Source organism: Pholis gunnellus (genome assembly GCF_910591455.1).
Source record: "Pholis gunnellus genome assembly, chromosome: 14".
Classification (NCBI taxonomy): Eukaryota; Metazoa; Chordata; class Actinopteri; order Perciformes; family Pholidae; genus Pholis; species Pholis gunnellus.
Window position 1 is genome coordinate 6,851,077 of NC_136541.1, and position 21,415 is coordinate 6,872,491.

The 21,415-nt window shown below is 40.4% G+C and overlaps 1 protein-coding gene across 1 annotated transcript in view; it reads left to right on the plus strand.

Annotated features, from left to right (window-relative positions):
* b4galt2 (UDP-Gal:betaGlcNAc beta 1,4- galactosyltransferase, polypeptide 2) overlaps window positions 1–17,859 on the plus strand; it is a gene marked incomplete at both ends in the record, with an annotated part of 119,957 nt that extends 102,098 nt beyond the window's left edge. The window contains 2 exons of the mRNA XM_079173333.1: window positions 10,176–10,280; window positions 17,709–17,859. Of these exons, the coding sequence (XP_079029459.1) occupies window positions 10,176–10,280; window positions 17,709–17,859 (256 nt within the window). The remainder of the gene's footprint in view (window positions 1–10,175; window positions 10,281–17,708) is intronic.
* Window positions 17,860–21,415: the final 3,556 nt, after the last annotated feature.

The window sequence follows — 21,415 nt, forward strand, 5'->3', positions numbered from 1 at the left end:
ATGCTCCCTCTCTCTTTTTCCCCATTCTTCTGCCCCTCTAACTCTCCACGTCTCTTTTTTTTCTATCTCCATCCCCCCAGCAATTTCCTTTTTATGTGCTGGTTTTGATGCAATAGACCATGGCACGACCACTGCCTGCAATGGGTCCTGCTAGCTTAATGTCTGCCCGGGGGACTATCTGTCCCTGCTGCTCAGTGTGGCCCGAGCCCTTGGCGGAGAGGACACATGCCACTTCCACAACTGCCAGTGCCATTTGCCCCCCTCCCACCCCTGTCTAAAGGGTTGGTGGGTATAACAGAGAGAGAAGGAGCTAGGCAAAGGGTTTTTCTCTCTCACCATCCTCTCACCCTCTCTGAACATGCAGCAGTAGCCTTGGGCAAAGATGTCCCAAGGGCTTCCATGTTGGACCAGCCTTCAACACAAACACACAACTCTCTCTCTCTCTCTCTCTCTCTCTCTCTCTCTCTCTCTCTCTCTCTCTCTCTCTCTCTCTCTTTCTCTTTCTCTTTCAGTGCTCCCTCTCGTTCTTCTTTCGTCTTTGCCCTTTCCCCCTTCCTCCCTCTAAACCTCCCAGCGGTGGCTTTCGACAGAGCCTGAGCCAGCATCATGCACACATGCAGCCGCTGTAGCACAAGGACTGCACGTGTTTCTGTGAAGCCTTGACAATGGTGTAAGAGTGAGGATATTTTAAGCTTCACACTTTGAGAATGCCAATACTTTGATAAGTTCAATCGCACCTCCGGGTTGTGGAAGTCTCCACCCACGACAAACACATTGTCAAGTGTTTTTAAATCCATCTTTCGACCTTTTATTTTATTGATGCTCTTGCTTGCCTTGATTATTCCTTGGGTTCTGGTTTTTCTTTGTTTCATTTAACATATTATTTTACTTTTTTCTATGTGTTTTGTTTCTCTTTTCACTACATTTACAACTGTGAAGTGCTATTTAAGGACACAAAAAAAGGGTGGATTAATACCTAAAGTAACAACACTATGAATACTTACTTACATAATGAAAATGTTTTGTTATCTGCTGTTAAAACTGCCTTGTTTTAAGTATGCGGTTAATTAATAAACAGAGAACAATAAGAAGAAATACCCAATGTTTTGCAGTTCACTCAGTATGAATAAAAATCTATTCAGAAGTCTATTCATGATGCATTAAACGTATAAAACATGATAGCCACTTTTTATAATAAAACATACTGGTATTGGTATGGGGGATTGTAGTCCAGCATACTGAGACCTTAACAGTGTCCAAGAGTTTTGACTGACAATGAAAACATTTTTCATTCATGGATGGCCAGTTGCAGTTGGAACAGAAGGAGCAGTGTGAGATATGAAGCAGAGATTAGGTCAGCTGAGTGCTTTTAGCATAAAGCTGGTGCTCCTCACTTCCTTGCTCACCATTGTTTTGAAACACGGAGGCAGCAGTTCTGTGCCTATTCAGAGTCCCAAGACCACTGCCCGAGTCAAGTTATTATTGATGCTGACCTGAATTTTGATTCACACATCAGCAGCATCACCAAAATAACCTTAAATCCTCTCAGGAATATCTCAAAAAGTCATTGCTTTCCCATTCAGATTCTTGTCCATGCCTTTGTGTCAATCCCAGGGTCTGTTTAAAACTATTTGGTTGTTTGAAGGACTTGTTGCAATGAAGGGATGCAGTGCAATGTGTCTTCTTGAGATACATTTGGCATCTGACCACAGTAAACCTTTTTTCTTTGAGAAAACATGATGACGTTTATTTGTAGGTGGAGGAGGATAATTGAATAGTTAATGCTGGCTAGCAAGTTTTGTTAGCTTGTTGTTGTTTTTTGTATAACTGCTGAAGAAAATATGGTTTTGTCTTAATATGTACAATCACTCATTTTCCAAGCCCCCGAGTGTTACTTGAGAAAGTTAAGATTATTTAAAAGAACCGTATTTGCTAATTTGCCAGGAGGAGAGCAGACGGGAGCTCCGGAGAGGACGGCTGGCTAGTTAGCTAGCTAGCTTGTCTATCCTCAGTGCTGTCTAGTTAGCTAGGAAGTCTCCGGAGCCCCCGCCTGCTCTCCTCTGGGCAAGGTGGTCTCCTAGCGGCGAGAAGTGAGGCAGAGGAACCGTTAGACCCAATACTGCCGCTGGCCACCAGCCCACTGTTGGACTCATTTTCTGTAACCACTGTAGAATGAAAACATGTTTGAATTAGCAAAGTAGCTAGCTAACTAGTCAGCTGCTAAATAGGTAAAATTCAACAACTTAATGCTTCATCCACACATTATTATCACACTGTACGAAAACGCGTTGCTATCTCCAGATGAGTGACAACTTTGCTCGGATCATTTTCTGTAACCAGTGTTGCATGAAAGAATGACAGAATTTGCAAGCTAGCAAGTAGCCAGCTGTCTGCTAGTTATCTTGCTAATTCAACCATGCTTTCATGCTACACTAGTTACAGAAAGTAAGCCAAACAGCGGGCCTTCTCTTCATCTCTGACAGCTGAGGAGGTTAGCAAAAGGCTAAGATAAACTATTAGAAACATTAGAAACATTTTTTCTCCATCTCTGAAAAGCTTTGGTACTGTAGCTGGCAGTTTAACAACTCAAATGTATGCAATATCGATTTTGGCACCCAACAAAACAGCAAGGTGACATTTTTGATGTCTAACTTTAGCCCACTACTGTGAGGTGATTTGAGTTCACCTCTTTCCTTTGTTTTGCCTCCAGCTAACGCCGTGATGTAATTATGCATAGGCTGTAAAAGGGTCTACAGGCCTCCATGTGCTATTGACGAATAAGAATGCAAATCCTAGGTTCTGTGGGACAATCACATTTCTATTGTAACTACTTGTAGTCCATCAGGTGATCGGAAATATGTTTATTTTTTTACCTTCCTGCAGTACTAGGGGCTAGACCTTTTTTACTCTCTTGTGCCCCTTCTGTGTTGACTTGAGGGCACAATAATGAGGGATGCACTAATAGAAACCTCATGTACAGGCAGTCGAGGGACAGGATAGTAAAGGTGGAATATGCTCAGGAAGAAAATGAGAAGCAAGTGCAGGGAGTGGAGTGGAGCGGGGGAAGGAAGACGGAGCCAGGGAGAGGTGCAGAGATATGAAGCATTGAGCTGCAGGTATGCTTGGGCAGAGCAGCCACAGTCTACAGCTGCTGGTACAGGAAATTCACATGTGGAGTAGAAACGGACCAAAAGTCATCATACTCACCTTTTTTTTTCCTGTGATATTAAACTTCTGCAGATGAATTTAAAGGATAATTTCAAGGATTGAGTCTTTTAAAACATAAATGTGTACTTGCAAGACATGGATAAAAAATATTCATAAATGAGGGAAATAATAGACATACAAAACTTTTGTATTCTCGTGCAAAGCTTTAGCAATGTATTGACAAAACCTTTGCGTTATTACAACAAATATGTTGGTTATATCCCACCAGCAGCTATAATAAGATTTCCAGCCTGAATTCCTCAGAATTAAAGAAAGTAGCTAAATTAATTTTAAAAAGCTAATTTTGAGAGCAGTCCCAAAAAGAGCTACACATCAAAATAAAACAAAAAATGAAATACAGACTTAAGAAGAGTAAAAACAACAAAGCCAAGTATAAACAGTTGTTTTTTTAGCTGCCTTTTAAAGTTCACAGCGTGTCAAATTATTATCGCCACAAATTTTAACAGCATCAAAATGTTGCACACAAATGAAAGAAAGTGTTTATCATGATAGTCCCCATTAACTGATATTTCATCCTTGCAAAAACAACAACACAGAATGTTTCAGTCATTTCATTGGGTTAGTGTCATTAACCTTCTAAACAACACTTTTTTTTAAAGCGTGCAATCTTTCACGTTGAGTATCAGCAGAAAGACATTTGTGCAGCACCCAGATGTGTTCCCGCAGAGAAAAAGAATCTTTCTCCTGTTCATGCCCACCTCACTTTTCTATTACTTTCTCTCTGCTGTGCATCTTCCAGCCCTCCACCACCATGCTCATCACCACCATCACCCACTCCTCCTCTTCCTCTCCCGTCTCATTTCTGCAGGCGAAGAGAACTCAGACTTAGCTCCCAATTCTTCTCCACTCCATTGCTCTAATGCAATTAACTCCACTGGTGGGAATAGAAGAGGAGAGCTGGAGAAATTCCTGATTAATCCAATCAAATAGGTCCATGGTCTGTCTGTGTGTGTGTGTGTCTGTGTCTGTGTGTGTGTGTGTGTATGTGTGTGTGTGTGTGTGTGTGTGTGTATGTGTGTGTGTGTGTGTGTGCGTGCGTGCGTGCGTGTGTGTGTGTTCTGCCTCAGGCTGCTAGTGAAACTTGTCATGGCAGATCGTATTAGTGGGCAGATATTTTAAGTGCTGGACAGTCCACAGCTTTTCAAATGGACAAGGTGCCTCTGTTAGTTAAGTAGACCATACTGTTTAATGGATTCACTCTGGAGGTCTAACTGTAGCTGCTTTATCGAACCCTTTATTCCACCAATGACCAGAGTAATGTCTCAATCAGAATAAAATAGTCTTACGTAAAGTTGTATGCCTCCTTCAAGATTGCAGTCCTGATAAACAGTACGCTGATAAAGACACATCAAAGAGTTCAAATGAAAAACTGGTAACAGTGGGGCGGCATAGCGCAACATTTTGTGATAAAAGCACCAAGTCTGGCAGGTGTGTTGATGGATATATTGGGAACAAAACTGGATATTGGGCCATCAGAAACTCGCACACTGGTGAGCGTGGCAGCTATTTTTTTTTTAATGGCTGCCAGCGGTTGGTCCAACTCTCCTATCCGTTGGACCCACATGCAATAATAGATATAATCAAGATCCAAGAAATTCATGAAACCAAATAAAATCACTCAGACTTCTATGGACATCGTCTGATCCTAGGCTGGTCATTTTATTATATTATGATTTTAACATATCGTGCCATGAATCAGTAAAAACAGTTTTACAGTCAGATGGTGGACAGAGCAAGCTTTTTTTTATTATATAGAAAAGTGCAAAAGCATGTGAGTAATACAACCATAATTATGTAGAATGTTGCTGTCTCCATTTTTTTCCTTCTGCTCCCAGTCATATTTATGGGTCTTTTAAAAAAAAAAAATGGCATAAAATGCCTAAAGGTCCCCTACAGTGGGGAATTTCACAGCAGCCACCCACCTGCTGTGTTTCGGTGGAGGTGGCTGTCGAATGTGTCAGCTTCGGATTATATACATCACACGGGGGTACGCTGAAGCTTTTCATCCTGCAGCTCCACTGTATCCTCAGTGTCCTCTTCCTTACATAATATTCACACTACACTGTCACGCCATGTTACTGCCTACTGCCTGTCACAGTTGTGAAAAATAATGAGTGTACTGATGTGTTGTTGGGAGTGTGAGTAAGTGTGTGTGTGTGTGTGTGTGTGTGTGTGTGTGTGTGTGTGTGTGTGTGTGTGTGTGTGTGTGTGTGTGTGTGTGTGTGTGTGTGTGTGTGTGTGTTGGTGTTCCAGCTGAAGTTTTGTTTTGGTCAAGGACACAATAATGAAGAGAAGCCATTTGATTGGTTACTTCACAGCTCATTACAACACACACATATGCATGCACAAAAACACACTCACAAAAGCACACAACCCTACAAGGGCACAGCTGAAGTGGATGTTTCTTTTAAGACAGTTTTTCTGTCCCTCTATAACCAAACAACCCCTATTAGACACGACAACCCTGAGCTTCATTTATCAAACAATATGTGAATGTATTCGAGAATCTTGGACCGGCGTTTATTAATCATGATGCAAAGTCTCATATTGACAGATGATACGATAGAGAGCCGCTCCGGGAGTGTTTTATGAGACTATCAAAGAGGTACATCAATGCAGCAAAAGATTTCAAAGAAGCATTGATGATATTTTCATCACAAGCAAACACACTCTGATGAATTTACGTTTGAGTAGCCAGAAAACTGTTTCCATTTTCTCTGAGGATTATATACTTGATTACACAGTTTTATGACACTGCTGATGCTTTAAGTGTTCCAATCTTATTGACCATTGCCTCAGAAGCGTTAGCATCTCCCACATTATAAAGTGGCCACACAGACTCGAAACTGCTTCAAATCATTTCACCACCCAAATTATTGATTTGGGGAATTTCTTAAATTTGTCACCCTGATACCCATTTCTGCTGTGACTTAACTTAAAGTAAATTACACAAGTTGACTGTTGTAACCATGAATTTAATGGACAAAAGATGAGGTGTTTAATAGTACATTAAACCTGCTCATCCAATGCATGTGCAAACATTTTGGCACTTTATGGGACTCTTGTTTGAATGCATTAATTTGTTTTGTCCACTAGGGGGCAGCGCAACAAGCTGTAAACACCATATTGACATATTATCACCTTAAAGTTTGTATGGCAAACAGTTGTTTATTTACACATCCAGTAGATACGGAGCAACACTATAGCATTAATTTTAAAGTTAAATAATCAATCTTCTTTTAGCTCTATTTTGGTCTCCACCAACTCCTGAAGGAAGTATATGGCTCTTTAGTTGCTAAATACTTTGCTATATTCACCAGCTAGTTGCTAACTGCCAATTGGTCCACACCCACACCTCCTCACAAACCTGCAGGAAGGTGCCAGGTTTTGAATGAATGCAGCTTAAGGCACGCGTCACACAGCAGAGAGACAGCGAAAACATAGAAACACACAATGATATAACCGCTGGTTCTCCGCCGCTTCAGAGTGCCACATACCTTTTAGCCCGTCGTGTCTATGATCTGGGAACGAGAACAAAGACGTTTTAGAGAAGAGAATGTTAAAGCTCAAACTATTCTGAAGTCTTTCTGCATTCACACCTCTTTCAAGCTGTCAGACACCGCTGATTATGTCATTTGCAGACATTGACTCACGATGTTCCTCACCTTCTGCACATTTCACAAATGCTTAGTGAGTGAAGTATTTGATTTTAATATTTCACTGTCCATCAGTCAAGTGCCTGTACATTAGTCCCTGCAAAGTCAACCACAAACATTACCACAAGTGCAAAAGTTAAGTGGTTTAACTGAATGTTGATGCTCGGTATTCTTTTGTGGCAAAGTTTCCTCTCTGAATGTAACATTTTTTAGAAAATTGCTGAAATGTAAGATGAATGGGAAAGTTAGAAAACGGTCGATCAAATCAAATAACATATAATATCTTTATGTCAGACAGGTTCAAAAACAGGTACTTTTTACTTTTAATACTTTTCCTTAAATATAATTTCCTTAAATATAATTTTAGATGCAGGACTTTTACTTGTAAGGGAGTATTGTTAGGTAGTAGTATTAGTACCTTTACTGAGGATCTGAGTACTTCCTCTACCACTCCAAAAGCCTCATCAAAGTCAAAACACAGCCAACAACAAATAGGTCTCTACAACAACAAAACAAACAAATCCTTGAATCTGCTCTAAATATATTTTACTGATCTGAGTCTATAAATATAAAATGAATACAGAATCACATGAAGGGAGAGAGATTCGCATTTCTAGCTGATCACCAGAGTCTGCAGAGCAACGGGCACAAAGAAGATTATATTAAAGATGCAGAACTGTGCATAATGTATAACTAAGCTCACTACACTGGAACGCTGAGGACAAGAAGGAGGAGAGGGCTGGCTTGCTCACTCTCACATTATTTGTTTCATAATAAATCTCTAAATTATGTAAATGCATGCATGCTTGCATGTGCAGACACTGACCGAGGCAATTATCTATGCATATGTCAAGTCAGCAAAGTCACTGAGACAAGAGAGAGAGAGGAGAGAGAGAGGAGAGAGAGAGAGAGAGAGAGAGAGAGAGAGGTTATTTAGTTTTCTGATGAATTTATTTATGGTAGGGTTGTTTTTATGGAGTTTGGGTTTTGTCTTTCACGGGTTGATGTTGTTTTTGCTGGCAGAGGCCACATTCTGGCTTATTCACATTTCACTGTTTTGTAAAGAAGACGAGAGGAGAGAGATGAACGTTGAAGCGGATAGAAGAGGAGAGAAAAAGAAGAGAGGAGGAAGGTGAAAAGACACAAGCCGTGAAGAGAGATGGAAAGAACGGACGAGAGGATATAGAAGCTAAGAGATGAGCTGAGAAGAAAGGAGGGGATGTGAAGAGAGATAGAGGAGAAGGACAGCGACCAATAAACCAATACAGCCTAGCTTAGCGTAGCATAAATACTGAAGGCAGAAGGTGACTGATTAGAGGAATAGTTTAACACTTTGATAAAAACACTTATTTGCTATCTTAGCGCTAGACGAGAAGATCGACACCTCTCTCCTAGCACCAGCAGGCGGTTAGCTTAGCCCAGCATGCAGTCTGGGAAACTAGCTCACCTGGCTTCTGTCCAAACTTCAAAAACATGTCTACCAACATTTCTAAAGCTATAGTTTGACATTTTGGGAAATTCATTTATTTACTTTCCTGCTAACGGATTGATACCATTCTCACGGCCCGTGTCAAGTTTCGAGCTGGAGCCAGGAGGTGATTAGCTTAGCTTAGCATAAACAGAGGAAGCAAAGGGAATTAGCTACCGTGGTTTTCTCCCAAGTTTATAAATTCACCTAACACCATCTCTCAAACGCACCAACTAACATGTTATATCTTTTGTCTCCATGTAGTCTACTTCTTCTGTGTCATATTCAATATTTCTCCGTGAAAAGATTCACCTTACCCTAACCCTCAAATATTTCCTTATTATGCATTTCAAATACCGGCTTTTTCATCATGCTACTGCCAAGAAACGCAGAACCTTTGACATCTCACATCAGCACAAAGTACCAGCTATTAACCTTCAGGATATAGTATAAATATTTGGTATCTTCCCTCAACGACCCAACGGTGGGAAGAAGAGAAGTGGGAGAGAGAGGAGGAGGTAAAACAGGGGGGAATAAAGGAGCAGAAAGAGAAGGGAAATAAAGACAGAAGAGGTATGAGGGGAGGTGAATATGTGAGAAGAGGAGAGAGGCGAAAGGAGGAGGTGAGGCGTTTGGAGACAAGAGGAGGCATTGCAAGTGCAGACGAGCAGTTGTTGAGGAGTAATATCAGGCATGGATGCTTTTTAAGACGGAGAGACTGCACGAACCAGAGCTTTGCGACAAATAACAATGCACTACACACACACACACAATTCCTTTATATCATTGCAGGTACAAATATCAATGGCTCTGTCAACCCCTGGGTTTAACTCTGGCTTTATGTGGCTTTATGTGGAACAGATCTGTTGTTTGTGTTGCCTACACTCCATTTGTTGTAGCATTAGATATAAATCTCTGTGCAGATTTGCCCTTGTATTGTATCTTAGTAGTAATACAACGTCTCTGAGTTGTGATCTCATGCTTTGTTTAAACTGAGGCACACTGTAAATCCTCGTCTTTCTCTCCAGCTGGTGTCCGTGCAAGTTCACAGGTCCTGAAGTTGAACAATGTGTTTCTCTTAGTGTTATAAAAGTCTGATCAGAGTTTTTCTTTCTACTTTTTTTTTGTTTTTTTTTTCAGAAAGAGCCAGGAGGGTTTTCTCTGATTGTTTGTTTTTGTGTGCAACACTGTTTGCAATGAGTTGTGTTTATGGCAATTATCCACTGTTTAGGGCAAACACAGCCCCGAGAGTCCTCTGTGAAGAACTGCAGTGTGTGCGTGAACGCCATGAGCAGCTGTAGAAGTCAAACAAGCATATGTGGGTGTTAATAGATAGAGGTTTTGAACATCCGCTGACTCTATCCGGGTATACCACCACTAATTGAATTAGGAAGTCTTTTTGTTGGGCAAAACTTTTCGGATTCCGTCCTAGATGTGACGATTTTGCAACTCTTTTGTGTGTGTTAAACTGAACACATCATTTTGGGCTTAGTTGTATATTTGTTATTTTACAATTTTAAAAACCATATATAGTTATAATGAATTGAAGAATAATTAGTAGAACAATCAATAATGAAAGTATACATTTCTTGTAGCCCTATCACCTTTCAATTGATTAAAAAAAACTAGATATTAAAGGACCATGAAAATAATAATTAGTTTCAGCCAAAAAAGAAATTCTGAATGAAACCCCATGGTGAACTCCCTCTCCTCTTCCCTCTGTTTGTGGCTATTTTTCTACTTTTTTCCTTCCTGTCGCTCTCTCTCTCTCTGTGCTTGTTTCACTCTCTCTTTAACAGATGTTGTATCTGTGTGTGTTGCAGGATCACTCTGAATGGGATGAAGGTGTCGAGGCCAGACGTTCGCATCGGCCGCTACAGAATGATTAAACACGAGAGAGACAAACACAACGAGCCCAACCCACAGAGGTACTGCATCAATGTCCAAACTCGTTCTCCTGCTTCACATTTGGATCGATCGCGCTTGCTTTTGTTTCGTAGCTGCACAGTCGTCACAGATTTCTTTCCAACTTTTCCCCTCCATTTGAGAGAATTATGATTATGTTGCACTGCAAAGGGCACACTATCAATAATGTGTCCTTATAATTAGAGTCGGCTACGGATAAATATACTGAAACATGAGCAACACAGGCAATAATAGGCCAGCAGTGAGAGGTAAAAGCAGTTAATTATGATTCTCATGTCTTTGGTCGTCCATGTTATCTGCTGCTAGAATTAAAATGTTAAAGGTCTTTTTAACCTTTACGCAGTGATGGTTCAATGAGAAGCTTTGCCCTTTTTTCTGTATTTCTTAACATTTTGCACATTCACACCTGAGAGCTGTACCAGCACTCCTGCTGTTGGCCACTGAGCAGCTCCTCATAAGAAACTGCAAGTGAAATGCTAATAGAATATAAAGTTTTTTTATTATAGACCTATTTTGAAAACTGCATCACTGGGGCGATGTAGTGTATATGCTTATCTAGCGGAGGGGATTTTAAAATACAGATGTCAAATTCTCCTTAACTCACCTTTACTTATTCAATTAACTATTCAATCATTGGGGCTGTAAATTGTATTCACTATGTTTGATTGTCTTCTACACACTGCCAGGCATTTCAGTATTATCTGTCTGGTGGAGTCTGAATCCTTTTATTTATTGAATTTGTGTTGGTATAAATGTAATCAAATTGAAATATGTTGAGACAGGAATACTGGAATCATCCTATAGCATACCTGCCATGTGTTTGCTAACCCCCCCCCCCCCCCCCCCCCCCACACACACACACACACACACACACACACACACAAATAACTGAGGGCCTCAGTGTCCTCAATGGTATCTACAGCCCTGAATATACGCCGAACCACAAAACAACTACTAATATCCCTACTGCTGCGACTGCTGTTTATACAACTAAGATGAAGAAAAATTGGAGAATTATGCAAGAAAAAAGATATCAAACTAATGTTTGAGGAGTTGCCTATGACTGATAGAAGATTTCACTCATAACAGGATGTTAAGAGATCAATGCATGAAGCTATCAAAAGGCAAAAGACACCAAAGGCATTTTAAATATGCCATAGTAATTTTGTGTCTTTACTGTATTCAAATGTGGTTTCTGCTAAAATGCAAGTAACATAAATATTGACACTACTGAACGCTAATAGGGTGTTTGCTGTAATGTCATTAGATATTGACTGCAGATAAGGATGCAGTTTCATATATAAAAGTCACATAAAAGTATCAGATGACCGTTAACTGTCTCAGAATGTAAATTAAGAAAACAGTAGACCACAGCTTGGTCTTTCGTGTCACTGAAAGATTGGAAGATTTTAAAATGCCAAGGACAAAACCTTTTCCATAAACCAAAAATTGCTTTTCAGAGATACGGCTCAGGGGCTTAAATGTTGCTCTTTTGGCTACACCCATTTAAATTGCTTTTCAGATGAATGTGTAAAAATGCTACCAATGTGTTATTTTATGGTTTGATGAATGAGACCCAATATGCAGAGATGAGCCCTCCTAGACACATTAATCACCAAGAGTATAGCACCTCACATTAAGCTGCTTAAACGTGGATTATCACTGTTTATTCGCCTCTAAGAGCCCCCCGTTCTCATGGCTGGATAGACCAGGCAACGATGCCGCTCAACACAAAAAAACGATAGCTGTTGCAGCTGGGGCAGAGGGAAGACGTAGTGAACTCTGTTCCCGCCTTCAATATTGTTTTAGTTGTGTCTCTTTTGACAGGGTTCACAGTTGAGGTCTAGTTTAGTTGTGGCTCTAATATGGTTTATAAGAAGATTAAAAATGAAAATCAGTAACAGCATTTAGCATATAGCCGCTGAACATGTGTTTTTTGAGACTCTTATATATTGTCTTTTATGAAATAGACCATTTGGTTTGAATATCACACAAAGTCTAAACTTAAGTGAGAAGTATTCTATTTTGTCATACAACCTTACACTTTGGTTTAGATTTGAGTTGATGAGTTAACTCATCCTAAATGACTTTGCATAACTGTGTTAATCGCTCTATATCTTATCCTCATTCCTGTCGAGGTGCATTCACCCGTACAAAGTTAGTGTAATAAATGAGTAGGCACTTAAATTGCAGTGTGCAGCCATGCATTTGTGATTTGAAGAGTTTGATCCTGACATTAGAATAACTGATAAAATCCACCCCCTAAAACAGGTGTAGGTGGAAGGAAAATGTGCCTAAAGTAGAGCTTGTGACTGAAAACGCATGAACGTGTTTTTCACATGCAACAAGCATCTGCTGATTATAAGAAAGATCTCTCTTATATGATATCAAACACCTTCACAGGCAGGTGCTTGTTTTGCTTCACTACAAGACAATTTGCTAGCAATGCTGATGAATCCTGTAGTAATTAGCTTGCAGCTTGTCTTATTGGATACAATTTTGATGAGTAGCTTTAAGAGAAAAGCCCTGGTGGTCTTGCATTTATAAACCTATTATTGATTTTATATGCCTCCTTATTTGGTCAAATCACCTGCAGCGTGCCCTTCTCCATGCTAACCACTAAAGATAAAAAGCCACCCCCCTTATACGTGTGTGGGAGGAAGGCAAATCTTTTTTTTTTTACCTGCAACAAGCTCCTGCTGAAACTAGTGATGTGCCAGACATCCATCTAGAAATGGTGTGAGAACTGTAAAACTAACAATCTATACTCTTAAATGGCAGCAATAACTTAAATGTGACAATCTCTAAAATAACCAGGCCTGCGTAATATGTGATCCATCATTGTTGTGTGTGTGTGTGTGTGTGTGTGTGTGTGTGTGTGTGTGTGTGTGTGTGTGTCTCAGAGAGAAAGATTCAACAGTCCCTCAGTAATTGCTTGCTGGAATGACACCAATAGAGATGGGAGAAGGCTAGGTCAGACTAGTCAAGTTGCTTTCATCAAAATCAATAAATCCCCCTCTAGACTGAAAGTGCGTGTGTGTGTGTGTGTGTGTGTGTGTGTGTGTGTGTGTGTGTGTGTGTGTGTGTGTGTGTGTGTCTGGGTCTGGGTCTGGGTCTCTGTGTGCTTGATACTCACTTCCTGTTTTCCTCCTCCTGCCGCTCTCTGGTCTGTGGATCAGACTCCCTCAATAAGAGGTGACACCAACAGGGATGCTATTTATTTGGGGCCGATCCATTATTCATAACTGTAGCGAGGGGGCAGAAAATAGCATCCTATTAGTCGGATCAAACTTCTTTTTTTATAGCCCTTCTGGACACTCATTATAATGTCTCGGAAATTTTGGCTTTACGGATTTTTTTTGAAAATAAGTGGTATTTAGACTTAGATAAAGCATGGCGCCTCAGAACAATCAGGGGGTTGTGAAAGGGAGGATTGGACACCTGATGGCTTGAGTCGAGGAGAGAAGGGTTGTTTACAACGACGTCATATTAAGGCCATTGTAGGTAAAAAATAAAATGCAGAACTTCAGAGATTAAAGTCGAAATTTATGAGAAAAAAACTCCAAGATGAGGCTCAATTTGTCCACTTTGTGAACTGATTATTTTGGAAGTCAAAGGTCAAGATCACTGTGACCTCACCAAACACTTTTTTGGGCATAACTCAAAAATTCAGAGGCTTTACGAAAATTTCACAAAAATGTCAAACAGGATAAAATAATGAAGTGATGACATTTAGGACAGACGTGGCGATAATTGACTCTCCACGACTTGCCAAGAGACATGGCTGGTCGTTGGATCTTCATTGCCATTACACTTACATAACTCTTCAAATGACCAGTAAGGTGCCAGGGACCATCATATACAGCAAATGTTTGCATCACATTAATCACATTTTTATGAATGGAAGTGAAGCAGAAACAACTCTCATCTACAGCAACAACTTACTACAGACAATCTGTCTATGAGAAATACCTAAAAAGAAATGTTCCAGGCTGTCCACACGGAGGCCTGTTTCCGCTCTTTGTCTTCAGGTTGTGTTTCTGTGTAGATTCAGATTAATGATTGAGCCTTTTGGGAGAGTTTATCTGGAGTACCTGTGTAATGTCCAGCATTTACCAAGGGAGGCGTTGCCTTGACTGTTTGGTGAATGTTTACTATCTCCTCTGCACACACACACACACACACATGCACATATATAGATATGTATATATATATATATATATATATATATATAAATATACACATTCACTCAAACATGCACATGCTCTCACACAGGAGTCCATTCTCTCAGCCCTTTCAGAGATGCTGGTTAGGCATAGCAATGAGATATTGGGCCAGCGGAAGTAAGAAAGAGGCACATTCATCACCAGCCGCAAGTATCACTTTGCACACACACACACACACACACACACACACACACACACACACACACACATACACACATACACGTTTTGTCTAGAAAACTGCGCTTCATGCATTGCAAATGAATCAGTCGCTCAGTAACATTGTTCAATATTCCATTCATATGTTATCATCCCGGGACTGTGCAGATACAGAGTGTGTGGCTTGTGTGTAAAACTGTATTAACCACGAAGGCGACTTTAAAGGCTTTATACATGAGATTCAGAGCATTATTTTAGCAGCAAATAAGTATTTGCTTTGTAAAAATATCATTCTTCATTCATTCGTCGAGACGCCGCGGTCACTGTGACCTCACAATGGCCATAACTCACTATTTAACAATTCAACACAAATGTGTTGACATTTTGGTTGGCGGAAGAGAAGCAACCACAAGGAGGTAATTCTGGTTGCTTTAGACATGTGTCATGGTGTACCTTCTTCTGTGGTACAAGTAGCAAGGCTACCAGAAAGCCTACTGTCACCTGCAGCTGTGTTTGTCCGTCACATGACCCTCACCTTGCAGGTGGTCAGATCAATTTTGGATTAAACAAACAAGAGATATTGCGCAAATGAGTGAGTTTGATACTGGCTAGTTGGTGGATTTTCTCACCTTTTGAGCCAGGCCAGCTGTTTCCCCCTGCGTCCTGTCTTTGTGCCGAGTTAAGCGAACCAGCTGCTCACGGTGGCGTCATATTTATGATACAAATGTGAGAGTGGCTTCTTATCCCTGAAAGCAAATAAGCGTCTCTTCCCCAAAATGTCAAACCATTCCTTTGAGACATTTTCTACAACAGGGTCAACTCAAAAAGTATGACACCAGAACAAAATCAGCCTCAATGGCTGGCATGACGAGCTATTGTTGAGATCCTAAACCAGAAATGTTTTCCTCTGAGACCCTCGGTGGAATTAAAATAGAGCTTTACTTAGCCCAGTTAAGACTCTGGAAATCAGGCTAATTAATATGTAAGGAGGAATGTCTTTGTCTCGCCCTCCAGAATAAAAGTAAGATAAGTGAGACCGACAGGTTTGAAACGGTAGATAGTAGCCATACGTGCATTTTATATCCTCTGCATGTATATAGGGATTAGTTCACTGCTCTTAATCTCCGCCGTTTGATAGATTTACCCAAAGATTTCTCTTTTCTCATTCCCTTTATTTTTAATATCAGTATGTCTTGCTCCCTCCATCTGTCACTCTCTTTCTCAGACATGTATTTTTCTCCACTGCCATTCTGCCCTCATTTCAGTTTAAACTGCCTGCTTTTCCTCCTCTCCTTCCTTCCTTCCTTCCTTCCTTCCTTCCTGTCCTTGCATTTACTCTTAAACTATTCCCCCTTGCTTTGTAGATAGAAGTGCCAATCCTTGGAACTATTTATATCTTATTGTGTTATATTGTTCAAGGGAAAGATGCTTGACAACATCTTCCCAGCGACCATTCATGCCATTAAGGCTCTTTTTTGATTTGATTTGCGAGAGACAGAAGGAGAAGGCCATGCAGAGGGAGGGGGGAGATCTTCACTAGGCAGTTCTGACAAGGCTGTGTAGACTCAGTGGTCCGTGTCGGACTGAAGTGTCAACTCCATTTGTACGTCCAAGCATGTCATTAAGAAGACGTCTTTTGTTTGAGTCTTTTGAAAATCCGCTATTTCTCTGTTCACACACGTAAAATGGCATTTTTAAGACAGGAGTGTTGTGAACATGCTGTTAGACACTCGCCAGTGTGGCCTCATTTCCACCCTGACTGACTGCAAGGACTGATACTACTACGCCGGTGACAAGAGTTTTTGTGTAATGAATCTGTTTTGATGCCAGAGGGTGCATCCCAAACTGAACCGTAGCCCGTGGCAGCAGCACTGTGTAACTGTCCGACACACTGCGTGAATTATTTTCCCATCTTAAATGCTCAAATCAGAGCAGATTCTGATGTAACTGCTGAATTGCAGCCAATTGCCGAGGATATTCCATCATTATTCAAACAAACCGAGGCGGATGTGATGGATAATACTGTTCACTGAGTCACAGTGCAGCGCTATAGCACCACCTGTTGGTCAACATCCACACAAGGAAACTGGATTTCAACTTTAATTTGAATAACACAAGAGAACGGTTTCTTCTCTGCTTTCAGGTTATTGAACAGGTACAGCTACTTAGAAGATTCATGTATTAGCATTCATGCAGTAAATTGGGTTTTGGTTGCGTTTGACGGTTGAAGTTACAGCACTATATAACTTATTTTTCTCTCTTCCAATACTTCTTCCAATACCAATATGTGTTTAAATTATTTCAATTTTCTTTTCCTGTATTGATAAATTCCCTATTTTTGTGTTGTGTTATTTTTTTGCTAATGAGATCTACGATTGTGGACTTAATTTCTCATGATGTTGCTAATTAGAGGGTTGTTTCTGCTTAATGATTAACAAAAGACAAAATTAGAGAAAGGAAGAAGAAGAAAAAACGTATTTATGCTTCACAAAGTTGGGAGCTTTTTTTCCCTTTAATCTTTGCTTTTTTTCTTATTAATAACGGAATATTTTTTTGTTAAACTGGTATGCAACAACCACAAAAAGTGCATGTAGACAATATTATGTTTTAAGAGGACACAAGCCAAAAGGTTTGGGAACCACTGCTCCATTTGATCCCCTTTTAGCTGCTGGGGTCCACTTTTGTCAGATATTTGCCCCAATGAAGTCACAGAAACCTTGGCTTTCTTTTGTTTTATTAAATACTCGTGTTGGACCTAAAACATTGTGTCTTCAGAGGATTCATACTTTGCAATAGGAAACATGTCAACAGACAGTCTTGTAATAATCAGCATTTCCTGGAGCATAATATAACCCAGACCTCCCAGACGTGTATCCCTCCTTAGACTCACACAAACATGTGTTAATAAAGAGGCAACGATTTTCATGTAGAAATCCAGATTTGACTTTGAAGTTTCGTCGGTATTGTTTTTAATAAAAATGTGCCTCATCGTCTCCGCATTACCTCTCTCACACCTCTCTCTTCCTTTCTTTGTCTTTCTCCCTCCAGGTTTAATAAAATCCAGAACACGAAGAACACGATGAAGAAGGACGGCATCAGCTCTCTGACCTACAGACTGGTTCAGGTCAAGAGGTACCCTCTGTACACAAATATCTCCGTGGAGATCGGCAAACCACCGCCCCGGCCTATTAAGGGCTAGAGGAAGAGGAAGACGAGGGGGACGACACACATTGACATGAGGGAACAAGACAAGAAGAAGAGCGCTCATAGGAAGGAAATAAAGAGGAGACATATCCTAGACATCTGGAAGGATGCAGGAGTGAAAGAAGAGGAAAGGTCACAAGCACATCATGGTCTCTTTTCCCCTCTTTAGCCCTCTCTCTCTCTCTCTCTCTCTCTCGCGCTCGCTCTCTCTCTCTCTCTCTCTCTCCCTCTCTTTTTTAAGATTGCAGCTTGCCATTTCTGTAACCAGGACTCAGGCTCTTTCCAACATTTTTTTCAAGCAGCCAACGGCTTCACACCTCCTACCTTTACCAATCAGTGACTTCAGAATTTTGAAGAGTGTGGACCAAAGCTCAAATGTCAGTGGCCGACCAAAGGTCGGCGTCAAACTTGGAAGCTGAAACTTGGAGTCTTTCCATCAACAATCTTTTGTAAACTGGAGGACAGCCAGTGGAATATCGACAGAGGATATTGACAGGAAACGTTGTCGGGGGACAGCATTTGAAACTTTGGAAAGTTTCCATGACCTGGTCTGAAAGACAGCATCGAGTGGGATTACTTGGAATGTCTGACCAGATTAGTAGAATGAAAAGAAATGACTTTTTACATGGACAGAAGGAGAGTCACGAGAAGTGGAACCAACTTGTTTGGAAATGAAATATCAGAAAAAGAACAAACCTTGTGGACAACGAACCTTACAAACGCCATCAAACATTCTATTTCCCAAGCATTCACAGTGATGGTGACGAGAATGGGGATTTCCATTCGAGGCAAACTGTAACATTAACGAAATATGACGACGTGCAGTGACGCTCCGTGGACTTGTATGTGATGTATTGCATATCAAAGAACTCGTCCGACTCTTATCTTTTATCTTTACAAGTGATGTTAACACGACGATTTAATATTGACGTCTGTGTCAGGGAGTTTGGATCAAATGACTCAATCAAATCCTCCGGTATCAGTCAATGAATGTGTATTGTGCCTGCATCTACAGTGCTGGGACACGCTGATAAAACATGTTCGTCAGCAGCAACAAACTTTGGAAACAGAAACCGACTCGTTGGAGTGACGGGAAAGTTTTGCAGCGGCGTATAAACATATTGAGGAGTTTTCTCCTGTGCTGAATGCAGAGTCGTGGAACTACCCTGGGAATGCATTTGAAATCAAATCGAGGAACTGAAGACAACAAGGCAGAGATACACTGACAACTCAGTCATGATTTCAACCCCATCGGGCACATTTTTGGAGATTAGGTTTCTGGAAGCTTTGTTTTTTTTGAGGGGTTTTTTCACTCCACTTGAAGAAAGATGAAGAGGTTTATTTTGGTAATCTGGGCTTCAAACGTACAATTTTTGTCTCTGTAAAGTGCAAATGGCCTGAGGTTCATTAATATTCCTTACGGTAAAGATTTGATCAAGTACAAATATGCATTTTTCATTCAGAAATTGGACATTTTCCACATTTTCTGAACGCATATGGGGCAGAAAGGGGTTTCCCTGAGCTGTTGCGAATACAAAAGCTGATTTACAATCCACAGACAAGACCACCTATCACAATTCTATTGATACTGTTTCTATGACATTTTCTCTCTCTGCTATCTTTTTCTTTAAATCTTTAAGGAAAAGGCAATCATATCCGGAAAGAGGAAATGATAAGGTGGTAGTCTTTTGCTGGTGGAAATTGTGAATTGTATGGCAGTAATGAGAAGTTATCGTCTGAGCAGTTTGACTGACGTCTCTATTGCCGCTTCAGATTTTATCTTCATCAGCTGTCACTTCTGTATTTAAATTTATTTTATCACACTTTTTCGTAACTGATGGTTACATTTTTTGCTAATTTCCAAAACTTATTTAGTCTCATATGAGTTTCACAACTTTCCCTGTGTGAAAAGAGAACAGACATCTTTCCTTGTCTCCACTTTCGACGCCTAAACACCAAACTGATGCCTTCAGAAGTGATCCATCCTGAGGTTCTTTTTTATTTAAAGGTCATTTTAGGGAGTAAAATCAATATATGTGAGAAGACGTGAGTTTTAAGATGGGTAATACAGAAATGACTTCTTAGAAATTGAAAAAACATATTAGAAACAAAAACTTGTAAAAAATATTTCCATATATCTTTTAAACAGACGGAACATTTGTGTCCAATGCTTTAACTGTAATTTTGTTGCCAATTTTCTCTCACTCTTAACGATTTGGGGCTTTTATTGTGTTATAAATTGTGCATTGTTGGCCTCCTCTGTGGTCAGCGTTGAGGCAAAAATGTTTCCATCTGTTTGGGTCTTCGTTATCTTCATCTGAAGCCTGTTGGAATATTACTAATTACGCCTCTCTCTCTCTCACACACACACACACACACACACACACTCATTCACACCCTTCCTTTTTCTTTGCATTATCTCGCCTTTCATTGCCTTTTCCCTTCTCGCTCTTCCAGCCCAGGCTGTATATGTGTGAATGGTCTTCTGCTGTGCTTTGTAGTGGGCCTACTGTAGGCACAGCTGTGTCTCACAAGAGTGCTTCTTCTTTCAATAGATATCGACAGCGCCTCTCTTTGTGTCTCTGAATCTGTGCCACTTGCTGTATCTTTATTTTTCTATCTCAGTACACATCCCCATTTGTTAAACCTGCTGTGCACCTTTTCTCGATCTCTCCCCAACTTTATCCGAGTCTCCTTTTCCTTTTCACCCACCCTTGATACTCTCCTGTGTCCTCAGTGGGCAGTCGATCTATGGAGAGGTCAATACAATCCCTGCTGTTTACAGCACACCACTTGTCCCGCTTCAAAGTCAATGCTTTCAAGTGGGATGTGAAGTGACAACATTTTGTTAAGTGTTGGATTCAGATCAGTTTCCAATGCAGTCATTATTTCTTTCCAAATAAATTTCTTCATAGTTTTCCTCCATAATTCACCTGTTCATTTGGAATCGTTGTTATCAGCAAACAGCAAACAAAATGACAGCTTTGTTTCTTCCCATTCTTACAGTATTCAAGCACTAGTGATTTAGTGCTTTACTTTCATAAAGTTGGGTGACTTTTGACAAAAGAGAACGGGTCAAGATCCAAAAACACTGGATCCTACATTTCCCATGATGCAGCTAGACAGTGTATTGTGTATTTCACAGAGTTCATAAAGTTGGAGAAGCTGTATATATTTTGGGTGTAAAAGTGTCATTCATTTTTCCCATAGACTTGAATGGGCATGAAACTGAAGAAACAAAAGATGTGTTAGAAAATATCCGATCCCAAGTGCATTTCGGCAGGAAACATCCAATCACAGGGCCTCAAATGATGTTGCGCGCACGCTAACAGCCGTGAGAATCTACAGTTACTCTATTGAGAAACCGGATTTTCCAATCTGCACGTTAAAGAAATGAATTTGGCATTTCTGCCAATCACCTTTTTGTTCAAATGGGGAAAAATACTGAACAAGCATTGAACTCTCTCCTCCCACTAAATGCCCACTTTCTATGCCCAAGCCTCCAGTTCTTTGAAATTAAGTTAATTTTCTAGCTTCATTACTCTGACAAA